Source organism: Porites lutea, chromosome 3, assembly GCF_958299795.1.
Source record: "Porites lutea chromosome 3, jaPorLute2.1, whole genome shotgun sequence".
Lineage (NCBI taxonomy): Eukaryota > Metazoa > Cnidaria > Anthozoa > Scleractinia > Poritidae > Porites > Porites lutea.
This window is the reverse complement of record NC_133203.1, coordinates 2,068,003-2,092,107: the sequence shown is the minus strand read 5'-3', so window position 1 is coordinate 2,092,107 and position 24,105 is coordinate 2,068,003. Positions and strand designations below refer to the sequence as shown.

The following is a 24,105-nucleotide window of genomic DNA, read 5'->3' as shown; positions in this document are numbered from 1 at the left end:
ACTCGCCAGTAAAAACCTTTGAACGACAGAAGCAACTAATGAACTTATAGTGAGCTATTTCCAAAACAATTAAAATGTTCGGAGTTGCCTATCAGCCTATCGTTATTAACATGGTTAATTCTTCGAAAGAGAAGAGTATATTGTATCCTCTTGTGCATGAGTGAAAACAGCCGAGCGATACGAAGGCAAAAGCGTTCAAGAAAAAGTAAAGGCGGCAAAACCCTCAACGTTGAAGTGGGAAACTTTAACCAAACATAAGTTTGGTGCCTAACGAAAAATCACAGGTTGCATTTTGAACAGAGTTGCTGCACGAAAAGATCTCCTTCACAAACCTCAGCCTTATTTGGTGTGTCACGTGACAGAAAAAACCAAACGTAATCTCCTGATTGCGCTTGCAAAACGCAATGCATCGTTATCTTTCTTAGAACGTCTTTGAAAAAAGAAGTTAATACATGAATAGGCATGGTATTTTCACCTTGCTTTAAAACAGTTAAAAATAAAAACTCGATACCTCGGGTCATGAGCCATATCTATGCCTACTCTTTCACCAAAAACATTGTCAACATTTCGACTTATTTCAAGTGATATACTTTCCTTATTCTCTTCGTCCGTTTAACACAGGTACTGCATGAGGCATACGTTGTATAATCTTAACGTATTTGCCACCATTTTAAACCTTTAATCTTAATTTCCGTGCTTTCAATTTCAGTAGGTCTTGGTCATTAGCGGATTACCTTCTAAAGCTGTTCTGTAAATATAAATCTGGACAGTTTTTAGTTCTCGAGCTCCGGCTGATGTAGAAAAATTAACCAGTTACTAGTTTATATTGACAGTTAAGCAATATTTGATCATTGCACATTTGCGGGTTCCTATCTGATACCCATTTCCAAAGAGATCTTTACGTTTACGACAACGGGCGTGCGCACAGAAATTTGTTTTCTGTTTTCTCGGTTTGAGTCCCGTCGATAGAGAGCCTTTCGCCTGAGTCCACCGCTTTGAACACGCAATACAAGCCAATGCCCTCTTTCGCAGATATATATCTTTCCATATAGAACAAAAAGGTACTACCCACGGTATCAATGAACACTATAGGCAATTACGGATGGATCCCATATTAAGTGGACGAATATGGTGCAGATCGTTTCAAACATTGATTCCCATATCTAACTTTTGAATTTGTGGACGAAACGTTGAAGTGTTAGCATTTAAATAAAACCTCTTTGGCAGCACTTTTGTACCATGTGCTATTTGTTACTTATGATTTTGCAAAAAAATATCTTGTGAATTTTTTCTTTTGGCCACTTATAGCAATAACTGAAAAGGGTTGAATTCAACGTGGCCAATGCAAACATAAAGAGGAACCCCTTACCACCTCTTCGGCTTTGCCATGTGATAGCCCAGCAGTAGTCGGTAACCAAAAAGGGTTCGGTATCAAGCGTAACTTTCTACACCTTAACGTTAAGTTCTGGCTACCATGGCAGCAAAGAGCATTCTTTCTGTGGTTTGCCTACTGTCTAAATAGAAGCGATTATGTTTACTCTAATGGAATTGAAACACAAACATTGGCAAGCCACTTAAGAAATTAACCTAAACTGGGGAATCGTTAACCTTAATACTTTTCAAGTCTAAATAAGAAAAGGAATGAAACCAACGTGGCCCTCAAATTAATGAAGTGGATCGAAATAAAGAAAAATAATAATCATGATTGGATACCGATATTTCAAAGAATGTTAACTGATCATCGCCAAAAAGTAGTAATTATTGAAAGCACGAAATTGCGAAGTTTGTGCTCAGTGTACTAAACAGCACCACATCATATACAATATGGTCGCCTAAGCATTAAGTCACACTCTTAAAGTCATAATTGAGGTTATAATAGAGAGGAATTAAAATGAAAAGTTCTCAATAAAACATGGGTGCTACTGCCTTGAAAAGGTCTCAAATGAAATAATTATCCCAATTATTAATTTTGAAAGAAAAACTAAGATAATAAATTGGGATAAATAATTTTGTTCCGGCAAAAAGGCTTTTTTGTCTTAAAGAGGCTATATATATCCGGTTACAAAAATCCGGTTCACCGTTTCCTTCTTGACGCCTGTTGTAGGGCGAGTCTCAGCTTTAAAAGATGAAGCACTTGGAATATCAGTTCGTTGATTGTTAATTTACAAAGTGCTCAAAAGTAATACTCAAGTCAGTATTGACATTAAATCAACAAAAAGAAGACACAACTTAACAACTTTTATCATCTTCTTAGTTTACGAGAAATACATAAAAGATCAATCACAAAACAAATTAGATTTTCTCCTTCACTGAAGGTTTCGCAAACGTGACTTGATATATTAAGTAATAAAAATAACCCGATTCAAATCTAATTGCGCGTTATAAATATAGGCCAGTTATAAGCGAGGTGAGGTAAAAATTTATCATATACCTTTCTTGAAAAAGTAGGTCTTGCGCGAAAAAGAAAGGGAAAAAAGCCGTCTGGCATCAAATCTGTTAAATTGTCAAATCTCATAAGAAGTTGTGCGTTCATTAATTATACCCACGTGTGATATTTCTCCTTCAGTTTGTAGCGGCAAAGTTCATAAGCGCAAGCACGTGTATTATTGAAATTAATAAGCGCGAAGATTATCCCTATAGCGTAATTTATCGAGTTTGTGTATATAATTCCACACCTGATCAGTGTTTTTTCGTTACAAATACAAGCAAAATAAACGAAAACTGAAGAAGATGTCTCTCCAACATATTGGACAATTTTTCATTTATTCATCGCAACTCAGGAAAGTGAACTCGGAAACATTTCTCACTTAACGGTCCTATAGCTTTAGGTGTTATATACAGAATCCCGAGAGCGGAAATGAAACTTCCGTACAAAACAACCTTCTACAGGAAAAAATTCATTTTCTCTAACGTTTTCGAAATTTTCAAATGTGAATTTCAGTTCAATGTACTAATTTCCGACAGATGGATGCTACACACCTAACTTAACCACATGCTATTTACTTCAATTCTTTGCTCACAAATTTACAGGTTTACAACACTGAATATTAGCGTGGTGTCCAGGTTTCAGACACTAGTTATCAAACGAATTATAGTACAAAATAATATTAACAAACACTGCCCTCGTAGTTAATCAATTATATGAATTATTGTCGATATTTTTTTGGGCCTGGACTAGGTATTAAACACGGCCAATTCAATCACTTTTTATCGTGTTAGTTTGTCTGGTGTCACGGCTAGGAAAAAATCTTCTCTGTTCTGAATACAAAAAATATATTCATTTGAAAAAATAGAAACGAACTTCAGAAGGATTTCTCGTCAAGTATGCACAAACCAGTTTACTTTTTGATCGAATTCTCCAGCAAACTTAGTCTATCACTGGCACGAGTTTATGAATAATTTAAATGATACTAATCCGCGGACCGGCCACAAACCTTAGTTTATAACCATAGTTTAATTTTTTGGTCAATATTACCGCTAAATTCATCTATTGATACCTGCACTTGCTTTCGCCTCTTTTTTGATGAAACGACCAGAAAAAAAATGTATTTTTAGCCGGAAAACTACAAAACAACGCTGCTCATTTGTAAAACACATAACTAAGGCTTTCTTGAATGTATACCCTTCAAGCCCTTACACTCTCTTACACTAATAGCAGCCGTCTATTCCTGTCCTTGGTTAAAGCCAGCGGTTATATGCCTTCGGTTAAGATACAGTGAACATCATTTTGACTGGGTATCCTATGTAGATTCAAAAAAGACTGTTTTTTCGTTTGTTTTTTTTTTTTTTACCAGTTACGTGAGTGTTTTGTTGGTTTGGTTTTTGTTTTCTCTTTAACATAATTCTAAACCGCGACTACGCCGTGTACAATGGCTCGCGAGAAGTACTTTCCGACTGAACTGTTAATGCTCGACAATAAGTCATCACAGCTTGAATCCAGTACAAACAAGTACAAACCCCCACCCCCTAGGGAGATGAGCCGGAGGCCGGTTAAGTCGTACAGAGACCGTAAAAAAACTTTACCCGTTGAAAAACAACCCCACACCAAGCTCGGATTAGTTAGAAATGGCTAAAACGGTTTTTATTCAGAGAGGATAACCGTACACGTAACTCACCTCTGCAACAACTACTCTCCACCCCCTCCCCTGCGGTTTCCAATTTAATACACTACAGTCGTCAAGATGTTCAAATCAATGTGTATGTTGTAGTTAATTTTTTATCTAGATAAAAAATTAACTACAACATATACATTCATGTGCTGATGGCAGCTTGCCCGTCAGTTATTTCCGGACAGAAATCTCTTTAAAGGAAGAAAAAAACTGAAAAAAACTTTGCTTTGGATAAAGAACCGAATCTGATTTATTTTCTTTCCCTTATTTTGGTTCCACACTTGTGACCAAGTAGCACTGAATAAAGAACACTGAAGAAAGCAAATGTCGCGATTTATAGTTATTTGTTCATCAGAGAATGCGAGTGAAATAACATTTATTGATAAAATAAATGGGCCCAATTCATTCGGGGTCACACTTGGACAAGGCTTACTCTAGTTCCATCGTTTCATCCTTTCATACATGTTAAGATTCTTTTAGTTTCGTTACTTTACGATGCCAAACTACTTTTTCGGTGTTTACTTTTCGTTGTTTCAGCGTAACAGGTTCCCCGAGTCCTAGAAGAGGTGCACAGACAAACTTTACTCTATGTCCCAACTTCGTATTTAAGTTAGACTTTGTAGTTTAATGAGATTTAGCCCTTAAATTACTGCTCTAAAACTTGTGTTTTGGTGCTTACTTTTGAATTATCATATGTCCATTTACATGACAATTTACGCATCGCAAGAAGCTTTTTTAGCGCATTCTGAAAAGATATATGAAAAACGTCTCTTTTCTTCGCGTCGCGCAAAGTCATCGAAAGGCCATGATTGTAAAAAATTCCAGCGGAATGCGCGGTTAGGCGGGCACCGGGTCTCAAAAACAATAGTTAAGCCGCATCGATTTCAGTTAAATTATCATATCAAAGAAAGATGCGTCCGTAATATAAAGTTTCAATAAACTCTGTGATTAACAGAAAGCAGTAAATAACATAGGACTCCGGTTATTAACCCTTCATTACCATAACATAGGACGTCGAAAGTAATATAGTTTAGCAAGTTTCAGCAAACAAAGCTGACCACAATCATAGGCTGATTAAAGAACGACTCTTATGATCAAAGTGCCGAAAACAGGTACACGAGACAAGAAAACTCAAGAGTCTCTCTTTCTTTGAAATGCACAGGGATGGTTTCATGGTGGTAAGAGTTCAAGTATGATTAAAAGGGTCACCTTCTGGTTTATAGAAGTGGATGTTTGCTCGAGACTGCCAAACTCAATCATTTCGGAGACTGAAACGTTTTTTATTAACCTTTGTCAATCTCGACTATCTATTGTAGTCCAAATTTACACCTCAGTGTTAAAAACAAAGGTCAAATTAATTGAATATGCGTTTGAAACGCTGCCGGCATGTGGCTAAGCAATGCCGCTTTACAAAGACTCAAAAAATAATAATTAAAGATCGGTAAAAATGGCGTTCTTGAAAGGACTCTGTGCACGTTATCCAGTAAACACGACGCAAAAATTCTACGCTCAGTATATTTCCGTGTGGTATTTAGAACGAAAACATCGCAAGGTGTTACAAAAATTGCAGGAGAAAAGATAACACAGTGGCAATTTTTATCAACATGTCGATGTTGTTGTGTTTTTGAATAGCAAGCTAGTGTGAAGGAGTGGTAAACTAGTTGTTTTCTGACCCCTCTACTTATTAAAAACAACACCGAGTATAACTTTTAAGTGACGCGGAAAATTGGGCACCTCCTTAAAGATAAGCCCGCCTTGCTCAGGACCTCGCTGACATTGTTTACGTTACCACACAATTCCATCCCATGCATTCACCTGACCTGCTAAATCTCTGTTCGAAGTCGTAGAAATTAGCATTTTACTGGACTCGAACTGGAAGTAACTAAATATTGTGCAGGGCAGACCAAAAAATATGTTAGAGTTGCGAGTTTCGAAGAAATACTATAGTCTGCGTCGATAGGGGAGTGAAACACGAAGATCTGGTTTAATCATTGCTTGAGTCAGTTTACCACCGTAACGAGATTGAAAAACGGCCGTTTCCAGCGCTTGGCATTTGTTAGAGCGAATCCAAACTACATTTAGCCTTTAACAGCTATCAGATTTATTGGAAATGCAAACCAAAATAAACAAGAGAGCATAAAAATAAGACAACTTATCCAGTTCCCTTTTCTGACTCTTTAATTCAGGCTTATCCAAGAACTTGACTTTACAACTCCAGTCAAAAATAAACCCTTCTTTAACATCCCAACACTGCACAAATCATTCTGGAACACTACACTTGATTTGCGAGATTCACTCTCGCGTGAAGAACGTCCTTTTCTGCGTAAAACATGCATCAACACAACCGCTTCTTTACAAATGATATTTACAAGGTCTAATCGTCTAAAAGTTTTCATTCTTGTAATTTAAATCATCTTTTAATAAATACTGTATTTCTCTCACTGGACTTTACCCGTTATATTCCTTTTGAATCAATAAATCTTTTTAGTTTATGTACATATCCTTACAAACGATAACTAAATTGATTGGTCTTTCAACTTATTTCCAGAAAGAAACGATTTTAAATAAATTAAATAAGAGGCCAAAAAAATGACCAGAACAAGACATCCAAAGCTATATAGAAAATGATTGTTAAATAAAGAAGTTGTTCTTGTAAATTACTTTTATCTTAGACAATTTAGAAGCTGACAGCTTACGTTCTATTTGCGATCGATACAATGAGATCATACCGCCAATTTGAAACGGAGAACATACAGTTTCCATCCCCGTACAGAGAGATCTATCGTTTTTCAAGAAGACATTTTAGCCTTAACTTCAATTTCCGAGCAAATGCTTTACAGAAAGATGATTACGAAACTTAGGACTAGCTGTTTATCCTCCCAGAAAGAGGGCTATAATTTTGTCTTCTTTCGCAAGAGCAGTTTGAATCAGACATTTACAGTGAAGTAAAAGAATGTCATCAATGCCTGGTACGCTTGATTTGAACACTTTTCCTTAATTAAAGTTGAACCTTAATTTTGTTACAAAAACTAACTTTTTTACGTTCTGCGAAAGAAAACTGACCCACTGCCGTTAAAAGAATTAGGCTTGACCCAGAGTATTCCAAGTTGGATGGAGAGACAACCCAGGCGGTTGAAGACATTTCGATCTGTCAGTTTCCTTATGAGCCAAGTCCATATCGATAGTACTTCTAGAAGCTGAGCTGTAGGAAGAATTGGCCATGAATGGGCTCAGCCCGGGATGTAGCTGATGAGGGCCGGCTGGCGTGTGATGCGAGTGCGTCGCAAGCGAGGCCGTTGACATGGAAATGTTGTCCAAAGCTGTGGGGCCAGGTAAAATCAGCTGGTTGGAGTCGCTTGGAAAATACTGAGGTGCGTGAGCTACAGCTGAGAACATGAAAAAGAAAAATGGCTGAGTATACTTCGAAGACGCAAATGAGAGACGTGCTTAACCCTGGGGACAAAGTAAAAACAGAACAAAAATTTTGATTTACTTTGTAAAATGCTGAATGACAAAAGTACGAAAGTGCCGCTGAAGAGGTTTCATTTGAATGTTGACACCATTAGATTTCATCCTGGGACTAAAAAGTTACAAGTACCGTATCCAATCGTGGGAGCGGTAAAAGAGTAGTTTTCTTTTAACGCTGTTAAAGGGGTTCAAAAGTAAATTTGACCACATTTATTTTCAACCACAAAATTTGTGCAACGTATTAAAGAAAGAGATTAAGCCATTGCCTTGTAAAAATAATCTATATTACCTCTACGTCTTTCGAGATTGCATCAAGAATAAGCCAAATAGCTATCAATTCAGCGTTCAGCGTTAACCGTAGTTTTACCGAGAATAAAAAGTAAAACTAGATGAGCTGTCACCTATTTAACTCGGAGTGCTGTTATATTTGAATACTTCAAAACAAGTTGACTTGCAAAGACTTTCCTTTCACGTCATTTTATTGAATACATTCCCACGTCTTAGTAGACTCTTTGCCTAGTAAAGTTCTCGACTTTTTTGTGTAAAAGAGAGAAATTAAAGGAACACCATTTTAGCAAGTCCCTTATGATCAGATTACCGTCCGTTGCCAGAGGTTACAGAATGAGCCAAAAGAAATTTTCAAGTCCCGTTGCCCAGGCTGGTTTTCTCAAAGTAATATCTGATTTGGAAAACAATCCTTCAGCTATTAGAAGGGCATATGGTCCAGACTAAAGCTATTTCGTATTTACAGCACGGAATAAAATACGCATTTTATAGAATGACAAGATCGCATGTTACCTTTAAGACCAATTGTAAAAATTAATTTCATAAAAAAAACTGCGACAAAAAAACCGTCAAGGTGGGAAGCTTTGTAAAAGGTCTACCGTAAAAAAAAATAAGCTCAGTGATTAAACAGATAGTTTTTTCTCGACTTCTCTGACGTTAAATGATAGGAGAAAAAAGTAAGCAAGCTGGTTTGGGAGGTTTGTTTAGGCCGCATAGAACGCCTTTGAAGGTTAACATGGGGGTTTGGGGGTTGCGTCTGCGCCATTTGGTCGATTGAGCTATTGTATGAAGTGTTCAGGCGCATTCTTCGTTCGACAATGAAAGAGGGCAGCTGCACAAACTGCGCAACTTACAAAGGTAAAAAAAGATTCAATAACTTGCTGGTCTCCGTATATTACTTTCCAGTCAAAAAACGAATATTTTAAGTCGCCTTCTGATGTGCGATGAAGCCAAAGGAAAGCTAAATGGTTCTTTCTTTTTGTCTTTTTCTCTCTAAGCTATGTTCTATTCGGGCAATCTTTTCGATCGATTGAACTTTTATTAAATTTTACTTACGAACTATTGTTTCAGCAATCATTCTGTTATATCACAATAAAAAGTGAATCTTTCTCTATTGACAAAATGCCGTTGATGTCCTGGACAATTTTGACAAGAGTAAAATTCCCGTCAAGAATTGATCTCAAAGTTGACATAAAATTTGCATTGAGTATATATATGTATCCGGTATAAAAATTCCGTGGCGATTTCCTTCAAAAAGTTTTTAATTGTCCAGGGATAGGACAAAAAGCTTTACACCCGTTACCTTGTAAAAACCGGCCTTCGATCGTGAGCCACGTAAACTGGTATTTTTTGGTGTATAAAAGGAAAGCGTTCATTTGATGCAATTATCCAAATAGATTCACGGATCAGTAGTTTTCAAACCTAGCGCCAACCTTTTTCTACGTTTTTTCAGCAAAATATCGTCAAACTTGCGAGAAAGAGAGATAGTTACCTTGTGTTGGCAAATCCGTTCGCTTGTGGTATGGGTTAGGGTACGGAGATGGGCGATGGCCTCTGATTCCTAAACGGTCATATGGCGAAGAAGGAATGTGCGCGTACGGTCTTGGGTGATGGTGGTGTTGGTAAACAGGCGAAGGACCAGCGCAAAACCAACCATCTGCAAAAATAAAATTATTAGAAACCGAAAGATCAATAAGTAAGAGACATTGGTAACGTACACGACCAAACACAAAACATTGCGTTCGAGGTGATGCGAAACAAGACGCCTAGCGTGAAAAATGTGTGAACAAAAACGAGGCTGATTTCTCACTTTTTCTGCTTCTTGTTTTCAACAAAGGACATCTTAAGTAATGCGGACACTTCTTCCTAAAGGAAAACGCGCAATAATATCATGCGTGGCATGACAGAATAGGTGCGAAATGTGATCGTAAAATTTAACCAACTGTCAACCCAGTTCCTCTTGATGCAAAATCTAACATTGGAATATCGACTGCTCGAGGAAATTCTCATCTTAAAACCACGGGCATTAACGATTTTCAACGATTCGCTGACGCGCGCACATAAGCGCTAACGCCACAGAGAGTCTCTAATCATGGAACAGAGTTTGAAAGTGCCCTCCAAAAGCATCACACAACATACGATTGACCAAATTTCAAGTGTACAATTCACAAACATCTCTTAAAATAACAAATCAATTTGTTGTGAAATAACAAACTCACATTGCGAATAGGCCGAATGAGACTCCACAGCCTGCTCTAGGGCCTCTTTTTGCTCTTGCCTGAAAAGTTAGAAGAATTTATAAGACTCAGAACAAAAAAAGTGAAATAATTAAAGGCATTCACAACTTAGCGCGTGACGATATATCCTTACCGTTCTTTCGCGTCCAGGAAAGCCTTCGCAAAGGGGTTATACTTTATCTTTAAACTTGTAATCTGCGCGATGATAAGAATAGAAAGCAATTTTCTTTAGCCTCATTAAATTTCCCTGGATACTACTGAAAGAAAGACCACAAGCTAAGAAATCAAATTTGCAATCAATGCCAAACAAACCTCTTCGTTTTGATAAGCTGTTACCGCGATAAATTGCGTCTCTGGAAATGAATGCGAGACCACTGTTCTATTGCTTTCCGGTGCACCCACACGAATGATGTGTATTCTTGGCTCGTACTTGTGTAAGGAATTCAACATAATCTGTAAAGGAAAAAGACACAGCCATTCAATAATTAGCCGGTTTTGCAACGACAAAAAAATAACGTTTGAGATAAATCAAGAGATACTTCAATTCACGTGCTTCATTCAATAGCTAATTTCTTTGTGAACAACATTAAACACAATCATCCACTGACCTGGCCATTATTAAATTTTACCCAGAACAAACTGGCCGAATAAGAAAGTGAAGTTTTTTTTTTCTTTGAAGTCTGATTAGGAAAAAGTTTTTCTTTTATGCCGCGTAAAATAAAATAAATACACAAAAGAGAAATTTTCTTGCCTGCCCATTGCCATTTTGTTTGTTGGTCAGTTTCACTTTGGAGAAAACTACGGGCTGTTTCATCCAATGTGCTCCGAAATTTGGCGAATCAGGGTGGATGTATACACAGCTAGGGGTCGGAGGTTCTGGTTTTCCACCTGACACCCATTCTCCATTCACGTACTTCCATCGGTGACCCTCAACGGACACGAAATCGAGCAAGAAAGAGTACATTGCTTTAGGCTCTAGTCCAGTGACGTTGATCTTGAGTACGGGAAACATCCGTCTATAAATAAAACACGAAAATTAAATTAAATGCACTCAGAACAATTTTTTTTAAGGGTGGTCTCAGTTAAGTTACTCACCTTCCGTTTTTGGTGACTATCATCTCGTTGGTCAGTGACTTGAATCTCCGCCACAAATCCGCCTCGTCCAGGGTAATCTTGACATTGCTGTCTTCGCTGGAATTGTCAGTATTTGCGCCGTCTGTCTCTCTTGCTCTTTCACCAGACATTGTGTTCTCGGCGGCTTGTAAGATGTGGTTCACAGAAAACGATGTGGGTTGTTTCTTCTCCTCGGAATGCATAGCGCGTGTTGTCTCGCTGTTCTTTTGCTCGTAATGACTGGAGGTCCGTGCAGCGCGAAGTAATAACAAACTTTCACTGGTCCAGATGATCGACTGCAAATGAAATTATTACTCCGTCGATCCAAGCAGCTTCCTAATTAGCCGTCAATGAATAAAAGTCACACCTCGTTCTGATATGTCAGGAAAGTAATTAACCATAGATATTTAAATACAGGACCATAGACCAATCAGCAACCGTGAACGACGAAAAATAATTGAAATTCATAAATAAGGAAATTTAGCAATAAATAGAAGCCGAATACGTTTGACGGTGCGCAAAGACGTCGACCAATCACACCGCCGCACAATAAACTCTTCTTTGCTTAGAGAATATTAATAATTGTTGGGCCGCTCTCGAAGTTAAACATGCCGTACGTGGTGTGAAATATTAAGTCAACGTAAATGACATTGCACTGGGGCAGTAGAACCACAGGGTCAAATCGTTTAAGAAAAACAGTCAGTAGACACACGGGACCAACACTAGCGAGTGTAACTTTGCTTGTTTGGACAATTTTGTTGTTCTTTTGCAATTGTTGTTCTTTGTGGTTTTTTCTGCAGCTCCATAATTTATTATCGGGTCCTGCAATACGCTTAATTAAAGGCAATGCTTGAAGTACTTATATTATTAAACCTGACATTCTAACGCGATGTTGGTAACTACCTGCCACACTCACTGGTTAGGCTCTTGGACACTAAGCTGGTTTTCCGTCATGTTATAAAAGTGTCAATTTGTAAAATGACTTTATGTGACGGTCGAATACTTCATCTAAGTAAAGGTTTGTGACCCCTATTCAGTCACCACTGTTTAGCATACGCTGGCCTAATTTTCACTCATTTATAAATGTCAACAACTTTACGGGGCAAATCTCGACACCGTTTCGTAGAAGCAATCTGTTTTAGAAACAATCACCTCCCGGCCGTTTAATATGAGAGGCGAGGAAAGCTGTGAAGCAAAGTGTACCGCCTCGTTACAATAACGCGCCTTGCCTCTTTCCAAATAATGGCGGCTTCGTCTCACTAGCGGCAAATTATAATTCCTAATCCACAATAGCCCACTTACATGGATCGCCGTTGGTTTTTTGTTTTATGGTAATTTTCACACAATGTGTTTATCTGGCCGTCTTTGACAATGAAAGACGATTTGGTTAGAATTGAAAGCGAAAAAAAAGCCGCCCACAAGGGCCCAAACGGTGGTATATTGAAACTCAAACGCATCACAGCTAAGTCATGTCAAGAAGTCTGTCTTGGGTATAATTCACTGTAATTAACGGAGACTCTTAAAAACCGCAATAGAAAAAAATAGCGATTCAATCCACCATACGTACAGTCCACTGTTAGCTGCCTTCCTTTAGCTGGGAGTGATCGAATTTGTTTAAAATTGCTGACATATATAAATATATACCCGATATGTCAGAAATATCGCGCAACAAACTGAACAAGTGAAAGTTCTCGTCTATATTCTAGATTCGTCGCTTGTTTTATAAGAGCACCTACTTACTGCCTTTTCCGCTGGGATTAGCTTCTTAAAGCCACAGATTCACAAGGATTAAAATGAGGACAGGTTGACTTATCTTTTAGGGTTATGTAAACATAAACCGTGGTATCAAGCAATAACGTATACACAAACAAGAATGCCATACCACATATACAATAAAAATTCGGGCTTTAAAATTCCTGTAACAGTTACTGGACATCGGTTTTAACAGCAGCCTATTCCGTAAATCCTTTAAAAAAAATACTACTGATAATAATTAAATTAATGAGGGATCTTTTTCCTGGCCTCCCACAAATTCAAAATTAACCATTTGTTGCCCAAATAACGTTGGTCGGAAGCATCAAAGAAACAACAGGAATTTTGTTAAACTGACCAGCAAATTAAACGACTTTCACAATTTGATATTCCTTTTCGCAGAAACTCGACGCGATTTCTCTCAAACTTGTTTCATTTTTTGAGTCAGTCTAATAACGTTACATATTCGTGAAATAGATATACTTGCAAACTGGCAAAAGTATTCAGTGGTACGTTGCACTTGAACACAAACAAATACGAACTGCCCCTCAAATTTACTAGCGCGACAAGACAAGTTCCTGCTATCAGTTAGCCTGTATTTATTATTTTCTCGTTTCGTTTACACTAATACAAAACTTACTTTTGGGAACATCGCTCGACTGCTAAAAATTGATTAAACCTTACGGTGAGGTTTCATGCATCGCTAATTCGATTCACCGATTCTCTATTAACAGCAAAGTGACGCAGTTTAGCAAAGCGAAATTATCTTTAAATAAAAATGGAAGAGTGTCCTTCACGATTAGTCCACTCCTTTCCGGATTTTTTTTAAATGTTCAGCTGACTTTTAAAAATTAATTTCATTGAATTCTTTTGGCTTCGTAATTATGTACTTTGTTTCCTTTTTTATGTTGCAACAAATCCGTACTAGGGAAGAATAATTTATTTACGAATCAAAAGAATGTAATGATATCCTTCAACTACGAACAGATAACTCAATGACATTTTTGGGCAGCTAACGCACGTGAAGCCTTTTTTTCTAAATTGCTAGAATTCAATATAAACGAAAGTTAATTGTTTGACTACTACTTCATTTCATGCAATATTTTTAATAATCTTTAAGCAAAAGTTAAGCAAAATAGCAAACATTTGAAGAAAACACTTTCATGCTAACTTTAGCGTATTTTATGAATTTCGCTTCGTTTGGTATTCTTGGAATATTTTACTATCATTATTATTATCAAACCCCAGAAAATTTCCCGGCTAAAAAAAGCAAATCTGCTGTAAAAATTGTTACAAAAACTAAGTAATGATTAAACGATTCCGTTGAAATTTCCACTTACTTTGTGGACTCTCTGAGGTCAAAGTGTACACAAAAGACAAGTAACCCATCGTAACGATTTTAAAATTAATAAAATCTCCTGCTCATTTTTATTTACGTACAATACAAGTAACTTTTGCGGCGTCTCAAAACATCTGCAGTCGGTTGCCTTCAAGAGAGAGTCAAATTTATCAATAAAAAACCAACCAGAAAAAAAAAAAACCTTTCAAAAGTTTAAACAAAGAAAAACAAAAACTAAAAAAACCGGAATTCCCCGGCGCCTTAGCGACTGCGTTTTGTTGCATATGTCCGGAAGAACAGTACTATCTATAGAAACGACATGGTCTCTAGTCTTAGAACCTAAGTCCAAAAACTCTAAAATAATAGTACTTATACAATAATTAATTAGTTATGCTCGTCTACCAAATCGTTTTTCTTTTAAGGTCTTTTTTGTTTTGTTTACAGCATTAACAGCTTCTTTGAATCTTCCCGAGCAACGAATCAGTCTGAGAAAAAAGACACTACCATAGTGCTAATTAAAAGACACCATTTTATAATTTAACCACGTCCTTCAAAACAAACTATTACTGAAAAGATGCATGGATTGACTTATACCAAAATTTTCCCCGCACGATTCGTAAACGCCACAAGATCCCTTACTTTGGTTTGATTTTTTGTTGAAAGACAGATATCTGATTTTTAAAATTGAATACAACTAGGATCACTTACGCTACAATATAAAATTTTCGAAACTTTTTTCTTAGTTAATACTTTAATAATTTTGCAAGCAAGGGTATTATTTGAAAAGATTTTGCACTTTGAAGAAGGCTCATAAAATACTGTGGGAGGCAATTATAGTCAAGTTTCACAAGAAAGGGCCTGTATAGGACTGTTGGATAAGCGTCGTGATTCTGTATGGGTTGATATTTACGATAAATAATTACGATGGCCAAATAAACAAAGAAGGTTATTAAAAAAAAGTCTGGCAATTTTTCAGCAAACATAAATCTAAACCGCTCAGGTATTTGGTCAATTACGTTGCGCTCAGAGCAGTTCAAATAATGTTAATTTTTACAGTTTAATACTTTGTTGTTTAGCAAATTTTGAGACATGATATTGCTTCAAGAGACTTTTTAGTGTATCTTTTAAACCAATTCATTGTAAAACACGAACATCAATAATAAGCCACGTGCAAAGAACCCAGCAATTAATAATCTTTTTCTTTCGAAAAGATACTAATTACCCTTTTTAAACTGCATAATTTCTTTTAAATAATTTATCTTGGAAGTACTTGTTTGAAGGCCACATTTTAAAAATAAATTGGCCTTTTTCTGAAAATGTACACGTAGATCTTCGAGCCTCTGAGTGGTCAGAACAAACCGTGACATTTGTAATAACTAAAATTACCTCCTATTACGTTTTTAAGCTGATAAAATTTAATAAGATTCTGGTAAAACAACTGCACTATTTGCTTTCCAAATATAAACAGAAAGTGAAAATTGAAAATTTCACTAAAAAATTAATGACATTTATAAAGTACACGAAGATTGAGTAGGTGGTCAGACTGCCCTAAGGAGATTTCGAGTAATGAGATCAACAAGCCACACTTGCAATCACTACATTTGATGGCCGACTTTTGTTGCTTAAGGGACGCCAGTAAGGTTCGTGGGACTGTAACTCGACTGTAGGTAATTGTCTGTACTATTAAAAGTGTAATCAGAAAAAGAGGGATTCCTTGCTTGCTAGATATGTTGACCAGGAAACCAGTCTTCTCGCCGCACGGAGCACTTTTCAGAAAAGCGCCAAAAGCAAGAAAAAAAGGCGTACTGGCACGTCAATAGTGTTGGCACCTTTTGTGCAATTTAAGTGTTCTAGTAATTAAGTTAAAATGATCTGTGGCAAGAGTAACTCGGTTTTAAGTCATGGAATTATGGAAATAATGGCACACAAAAGACCGTTGACCAGACATTATCGAATTAACCCTAAAGTTGCATTTTGGTTAAAGTTTAGTTGCTGCAGAAACCTCTCTGCTTTGCTTATTAACTACAAAAACAGATGCTTCATTATAAAGTTACATTTCTCAGGAAACGAAGTAGACAAAGAGGCTTTCTTCCTGACTTAGTATCTTTGTCCTAATATGAAATCTCAGAATCAGAAAGAAATGAAAAAGGATTCGATACAGTACAAAGTCCAACACAAATCCATGAATTGGACGATATGAGTCGAGAAAACAAAAAAGGACGGTCCTTTTTCTGTTCTCTTGATACGTGTAGTGTCAATTAAAAACATACACCTTGAACAGTTGGTTTGGCTAAAGAATTCCGTATAATTAGATCAGACCAAAATTCCTATGAAGTTGGCTCAAACTAGAGAATTTCCGCGCAGAATGTTTTGATTGTGAGGTATTTTCACGAGCTTGCGGTGATCACGTTGATCTATTGCAGTAAAGATTTCTTTTGGCCAAACTCTAGTTTGTTACATATTATTTGCATTTTACTGACTGGGATATCTTAGTATTTGACAACGATTAACGTGGAAATAGGCAAAGACAACATGAGTTTTTCCAGCTAACAATTATTCCTGGCTTCATTTTATGATTTCTCAATTCCATTGCTAGGAATGGTTTGGACGTGAATTGCAATGATTGGTAAATTTTAGCTTTTCGCCCTGATTTAAAAGGGGAAAGAAGGTGGGTTGAAATGTGTTCTTTTAGCCAACAATTCTCTTTAGCTTTGTTTTACGGTTCCTTAATTTGAGTTAAAGGGAACGTTTGTTTAAAAGACAATGATTGGGAAATCTTAGCGCTTAGCCTCAATTTACATGGCATCAAGAAGATAGATGGGGTTAAAATGAGTTCTTTTCATTAAGCCAACAATAGCTTAAGTTTGTTTCATGATTCCTAAATGGTGTATAGGAGAATTAAAAGAAAGTTTATTTAAATGACAATCTTAAATAAATCTTAAATAAATCTTAGCTTTTCGCCCTAGGAACGGGGCAAAGAAGGTGGGGTGAAAAATCAGTTCTTTCGCTTTGTTTCATGATTCTTAATAAATTACTATGGATACTAGGAGGGTTAAAGGTAAAGTTTATTTGAATGACAATAGTTTAGAAATCTTAGGAGTTAAAATCGGAGTTCTTTAAGCCAACTGGTTAGTTATCTTTTAGATTTGTATTTCCGCAGTCGGTTCACGTCTTCTTCACTGGATTATCTGTAAGCTTTCTTTCCTGATTCCTAAATTTCTAAGCATAGCATTATAAAAGACAAAGTTGATTTGAATGATAACAATTAGGAAATCTTAGTTCTTAGCCCCAATTTACGCGACAAAGAGGGAAGGTGGGGGTATCATTTCGGGTAGCAATTATCTTGGTTCCGCTTTGTTTAATGGAGTCTATTTTCTCAGTGTGGGTGGGATTAAGCTTGACCTTAATTTTTGTTTATGGCATCGTATTTGCACCTCAATAGACGGGAAACCTCAATCTACGAGGCAAGTAAAGTTAGAGGCAGCAGAAGTTTTCCTAACCAACAATTGTCTTAGCCTTTGTTTTAAGGATTCCTAAATTTTTAATGTTGGTATTGCCCTTGACCTTAATTTCCGTTCGTGACGAGTGCATTTCGTTTTAATGAAAGGGAAATCTTCGACTTCAGTACCAGTTTGCGTGGCAACAATAAGGATGGGAGCGGACATGATTTTTTCCTGGAAAAAAATTATCCTCGGATTTATTTCAAATACAATTCCTGAATCTCCAATGCTGTAATTACCCTTAAACTAAATATTGTTATCGACATGGTATTTGTATTTCAATAAATGAGAAATCTTGAAGTTGGCTTTCAGCGCTAGTTTACGTGGCAAATAACGTACGGAAGGGTAACACGAGATTTTCCTAAGGAACAATCATCGTTTGGCTTTATTTCATTGCTCCTAAGGGTGAGAACTCTTAGCTTTTAGATGATTGATAATGAAGAGTAATTCAAAGGGGTTCATAGCACAGATGTAAATCAGATTTTTTAAATTTTGCACTGTTTCTGTGTAAATCAAGCCTCTGCCTTAATTGAATCTTCGTGTGGCACCTTTGCGATGAGGGTATTCCGCCCGCAAGACCCCTTCTGCGGTCTTGTTGTTTGTTGTTTTACTAATTGGCAGCATGTGAAAATATGATTTGTAGCCGAGCTCTCGAAAGTTAGCCATTGTACAGCCTCCCCCTCCCCTCAAACAAGGTAATAGAGAGACCCTCTCCCCGATTTTGTTTGATGGAAGGGGGGAGTTGTAGACAGGCCATCGAAAGCGACTCAATCAATGCCAAACAAACTGAAAGGTCTAAAAATGCACATAAAAATGCATATCACCTTCCTCTTAAACGAAAGCCAGATTTCTTAAGAAAAGCTTTGTTATCATCGAGCCTTCCCACCCCTTTCTTTTCTTGTTTTAGTAAAAACATTGTGGAAAGTTCAAAGGTATTCGGTCAAAAGGTGTATGTGGTTTTTAAGTCTTTAAAAAAAATAGGAGTCTTCGGTCTGAGAAAGAGACATTGTTTTTCACCGAGGTGGTAACACGGAATATTGACAACGAAGTTGGGACGCTAATAGTTGAGGATTATCAGTGGTCTCTTTAGTCTTTCAAAATTTAGATGTCAGTGCAGCTTCAGTATTATGGATGCTGGTAAACACCTTAAGTTGAAATAGAAGCAATTTCAAAAGCTTGTAATTAAACTTTCAACGTTCCCATCTTCTAGTATTTCAACGCTTGTCACTTGTCACGCTTGCTATATGTTCGAATAGTAAGAAATGTCATTAATGACTTACAGTTATACTTTTCTTAAAAACAAGATAGTTTATCAACGATCTGATGTAGCAATTGTCTCCTCCCAGCCCTTTCAGGAATTTTTAAACCAAACCCATCTTATATCAATGATTCTAAAACTATTCTTATTTGCAATGATCGAGCTCAGCCATTTTAGTTGCTTTGATTCAGAGCACCTTTTCGCTTAACCCTTTAATTTGGCGAGTGCCCAATGTCAAAATGTTAAAAACAAATTTGATTAACTTAATGCTGTAAACTACGCAGAAATCAATAGAACCATGCAATACTGAGTACTCCTCTAAGGGTTTCATTTCAATGGTCTCATCATTCCGTTATGTCCACAGACTCAAACGTTAAAATTGCTTACTGAATAAAAATACTGCCATGTAAAAGTACTGCTAAAGACGTTTCAGTTGAATGGTAACACCAAAGGATTTCATCCACAGACTCAAAAGTTAGAAAAACATACTAAATAGATAGTACCATGTGAAAGTACTGCTGAAGAGGTTTCATTTGAATGGTAACACCATAGGATTTCATCTACAGACTCAAACGTTAGGACTACATACTAGATAAATAGTACAATGTGAAAGTACTGCTGAAGAAGTTTTATTAGCTTTTTATTTGAATGGTCACACCGTAGGATTTCATCCACAGACTCAAAAGTTAGAACTACATACTAAATAAATAGCACCGTGTGAAAGTACTGCTGAATATGTTCCATTTGAATGGTAACACCATAGGATTTCATCCACAGACTCAAAAGTTAAAACTACATACTATATAAATAGTACCATGTGAAAGTACTGCTAAAGAGGTTTCATTTGAATGGTCACTCCATAGGATTTCATCCACAGACTCAAAAGTTAAAACTACATACTATATAAATAGTACAAAGTAAAAGTACTGTTAAAGAGGTTTTATTTGAATGGTCACACCATAGGATTTCATCCACAGACTCAAAAGTTAAAACTACATACTATATAAATATTACCACTCAGTGTGAAAGTATTGTTAAGAGGTTTCATACGAATGGTCATACGATAGGCCCACACACAAACTCAAAAAGTAAATAGTTCTATGTAAAAGTATTGCAAAAAAGTTTCATTCGAATGTTCACACCATGACATTTAGCACAGCCTCAAAAGTTAGAACTGCTCGTATAAAAATACTGATGTAAGAATTGCTCTAAGATTTCAATCTAAAGATTTTAGTAAACCTTACATCCAAAATCATAAAAGAAAAGAACAAAATAACTTAATCTGATACAAAGGGCTCAGTTAAGGTTCAGTGTAGGAAATGTTTCTGACATAATTCTGCAGAAAGGACCGAAGTGTAATACAAATCTACGTCCCCCTTGGTTCTTTAGTTAATTAAGGAGTAATGTCCACTCGAAAACTTTTATCAACTTGCAGATCGCGCCAAGTTAAAAGAAGGAAAATGCGGTATCCTAGCGCTTAAAATGCGTCAAAAAATATCATGTTCTTTGCCCATCTTCCCATTTCCTTTTGCCATGGTATCAAGATTTCATATAAAGGTTGTTGTTTAGTGTACTTAGGGAACGTTGTCCGAAATAAAACTTCCTAAAATTAACATGTTAAACAACAATAAGATCGTCCTGTTTTCATTCCACGTCTACGTCTAGAGCCCCGAGCAAACGGACGCAACATTGTTGGCCAACAACTCCTAAGAATGTTTGGAGCTGTTGCGACCCTTTACACTTAGCTTAAAGCTACGTGCAAACGGACGCAACATTGTTGGCCAACAACTCCCAATATTGTTGGAAGTTGTTGCTTCCGTTTACACTTAGCTTAAAGCCCCCTGCAAAAGGACGCAACAAAAGTGTTGGCCAACAACTCCCAACATTGTTGGGAATTGATGCGTCTGTTTGCAAGTGGCTTAAAGTTTGACCGGTTTCAAACTTTGCGCAACAACTCCCAACAACGCAACAACATGCAACAGGGTGAGCAAACGGACGCAACATGTAACATCTACCAATGTTGCGTCTATTTGCACGTAGTATAACTTCCATTCTTACTTTTACTGGGCAAGCTCAAAAAGCCGGCGGAGAAACAACTTCCGAAGCTAAGCTAGTAATGAAACTTGTGTGCCCTTTTATCAGTGTTCAAAGCATATTCAGTACCCTCAAGTATCGACGCTCATGCAGTGAAATCCCCAAACGTTTCTCAAATTTTTCTTTCAAAGATTTTACACGAGACGATTCGCAACGACGATTTTTAGCGCAACACAGGGTTCAAACGTTGCAACAATGTTGCAGCCTTTCGAAATGATGTCGCAACAATGTTGTAACGCTTTGTTGCGCTAAAAATCGTCGTTGCAAATCGTCCCATGTAACATCACCTTAGGGAACATCTAGTGACCAGATTCCCACAGATTACTCAAATTATGGCCATAGCCTTTCGAAGAACCACTCCTGTACATTGGGCATTGTCCTTTTATCATTCACCTAGGAAATCATAAAACTTTTGAAATAAACTCATCGAAAACTTTGATAAAATCTAAGCAAACATTTTAACATAACTTTGTAAGGTTTTGTAATATGGTAGCTTTGTAAAAGAATGTTGGCCTACATCCACGTTTTATTGACTGAAGTAAATGAACGATATAGCTTTGTGTTCCAGATTGGAATTGTGCTGGGATTCTTGGCCATGCTTGACAATAATGCCCACGGAAAGATGTCCTAAACCATCTACTGATAATTCTAACCTTCCGAAATACCCGGGAGGTAATCCCTTAATAATGTGCAAAACATTTTAGGGAGCTTAAGCAACAACGACGGCGACGGCTACGAAAACGTCACTTAGGGCCTGTTTACATGGAGTGGGGGACCCCGGTCTAGTGGGGTTGGTTTCTTTTGTTTTCACGCTCTGGGGGACACAAAACAAAAGAAACTTACCCCACCAGACCGGGGTCCCCCACTCCATGTAAACAGGGTCTTAAAAAGTGAATTCGCGCTGCTTTATCGCGCTGGTTCCGTCTCGTTTAATTCGTCAAATGTTGAAAAAATTTTTTTGGAGTTGAATTCTAAAAGACTCTATCAAAGTTTAAGAAAAGAAAAGGAAAGTTGTTGTCGTTTGTTCCCGTCCTCAACAAAACGTGAATTTAGGCACTTTCATGTTGTAGTCGTGCAACGATGGCAAAGAAACGTACAAAAAAAGCGTGATGCACGTGCAATTGTTTTTTTGCTAATCTAAGGGTGATGTTACACGAGACGATTCGCAACAACGATTTTTAGCTCAACAAAGCGTTGCAACATTGTTGCAACATTGTTTCGAATAGTTACAACATTGTTCCAACATTGCAACGCTGTGTTGCACTAAAAATCATCGTTGCGAATCGTCCCGTGCAACATCACCTTAAACCTATTGCGTTTTAGTTGCTTATACTCCCTAATTGGGACTGTAGGCTGAGATCCAACGACGCGACGGCAACGAGAATGTCGCTTAAAAAGTGAATTTTCGTTTTTTCAGTGTTTATCGCAATTATTCCTACCCATTTAATATACTTTGTCAAATGTAGGCGAACCCTCCCAGAGTTGAATTCCTAAGAACGATATCCAAGTTCAGAAAAACAGAAAAAATTTCGTCGTTGCTTGTTTACGTACTCCGTAAAACGCGAAATTTGGCATTTTCACGTCGTTGTCGTACAAAAACGGTTAAAGAAATGTACAAACAAGCGTGATATTGTTTTTTGTTTGTTTGTTTGTTTGTTGTTTTTTTTTTTTTTGACGTTCTCGTTGTCGTCCGCGTCTTTGGATCTTAAGGTCCCTAATGTCCAAAAGGGGAGGCTCCGCTCGAAAGGGGTACTTCTATCAGGCTTCAGGTATATGAGAGGGGAAAGGGTATGGAAGTCTGTCATTTCGGTCTGCAAAAGGACCTAACAGGAAACGCTGTCAGCAGAGTCTTTCTTTCGCTTGTTCGATTTTGGCGTACTCGAGAAAGACTCAAGTAACTAAGATCTTTGTTGACCAAGCGCAGCATCTTGGCAGGATATAGTGTCGAACCCAGGCCTAGCCGGGCAGTTGGCACGGCTGGCTTGGTTATGACCATCGGTTTATCAATAAACAAATGCTTGCACTCGAATAAACCACTTTGACAAAACAAAGCAAGATTGACTGGTCCAGAAGTTTGGGCTGCGGCGACTTCAAAGGCTTGATGCAATTCAGGAGGAGCCTCCTTTTCTCCTGCTCATTCGAGGAGAATAAGAAAAATTAGCAAAGGCTTGGGGGGATCATTGTCGAAAGAAACTACTCCAAATCTTAGCACCCACCGCTCCCATAAAAAAATAAACGGTCCCTTGGTATTCTGTTTCCGTTGTGTTTTCTCTTGTCTGTTTTCCGTTTTATGTTCTTTCTAATGTTTGTCTTAACTTCAATAATACCTCTTTTCACCTTTTTGTTTCCATTTTCGGTTTTCCGTTGTGTTTTCTTTTTTCTCTCTTTTTTATTTCTTTTTCCTGTTACTTTCTAATGTCTGATTACCGTTTTTCTTATTGTTATTTTGCGTTTGCCATTTGCCATTTTTTTGGTGTGTGCGTTCGCCATTTCTTTCATTCTCGTACGCAGTAATAATAAAAGAAGAAGTTCATACTGATCCTTTCGTTTTCAGGGTAATATATGTAATTTATCATCTTGCTTTGATTACTTTTCTCCTAACTGAATGATCACAAAAAAAATCATTGTATGCAATTGGCTACAAAAACTCTAAAATGTGGCCAGCTTAATAAACGTCGTCAATTAACGAATAGGGACTTAAAGGGCGTTTTCCATTTGTCAGAACCGTGGCCGGCTGGACCATTGCCAGACCGGTCAGTTGGCAAATAAAAGCGGCTTTTTCCAAGTGTTTTTACTGAAAAACCATCTCCTTCGTTCATACTATTTTGCATACTATTTAGGATTTCACTGATCTCGCTGGATAGTTAATTCATTGTTCTTTGATTAAAAGTGAAATTCTCATAACGACGGGAATGGTCTGGCCGGTCAGTTCCGACAAATGGAAAGCGCA

The 24,105-nt window shown here is 37.3% G+C and overlaps 1 protein-coding gene across 1 annotated transcript in view; it reads right to left on the bottom strand.

Annotated features, from left to right (window-relative positions):
• Positions 1-6,732: 6,732 nt before the first annotated feature.
• Positions 6,733-24,105, bottom strand: part of LOC140930177 (T-box transcription factor T homolog 1-like) — a 28,724-nt gene continuing 11,351 nt past the window's right edge. The window contains exons 4-10 of the mRNA XM_073379843.1: positions 11,195-11,508; positions 10,851-11,115; positions 10,412-10,552; positions 10,233-10,294; positions 10,082-10,140; positions 9,355-9,519; positions 6,733-7,495 (exon numbers count right to left, since the gene is read on the bottom strand). Of these exons, the coding sequence (XP_073235944.1) occupies positions 7,191-7,495; positions 9,355-9,519; positions 10,082-10,140; positions 10,233-10,294; positions 10,412-10,552; positions 10,851-11,115; positions 11,195-11,415 (1,218 nt within the window). The 5' untranslated portion in view covers positions 11,416-11,508 and the 3' untranslated portion in view covers positions 6,733-7,190. The remainder of the gene's footprint in view (positions 7,496-9,354; positions 9,520-10,081; positions 10,141-10,232; positions 10,295-10,411; positions 10,553-10,850; positions 11,116-11,194; positions 11,509-24,105) is intronic.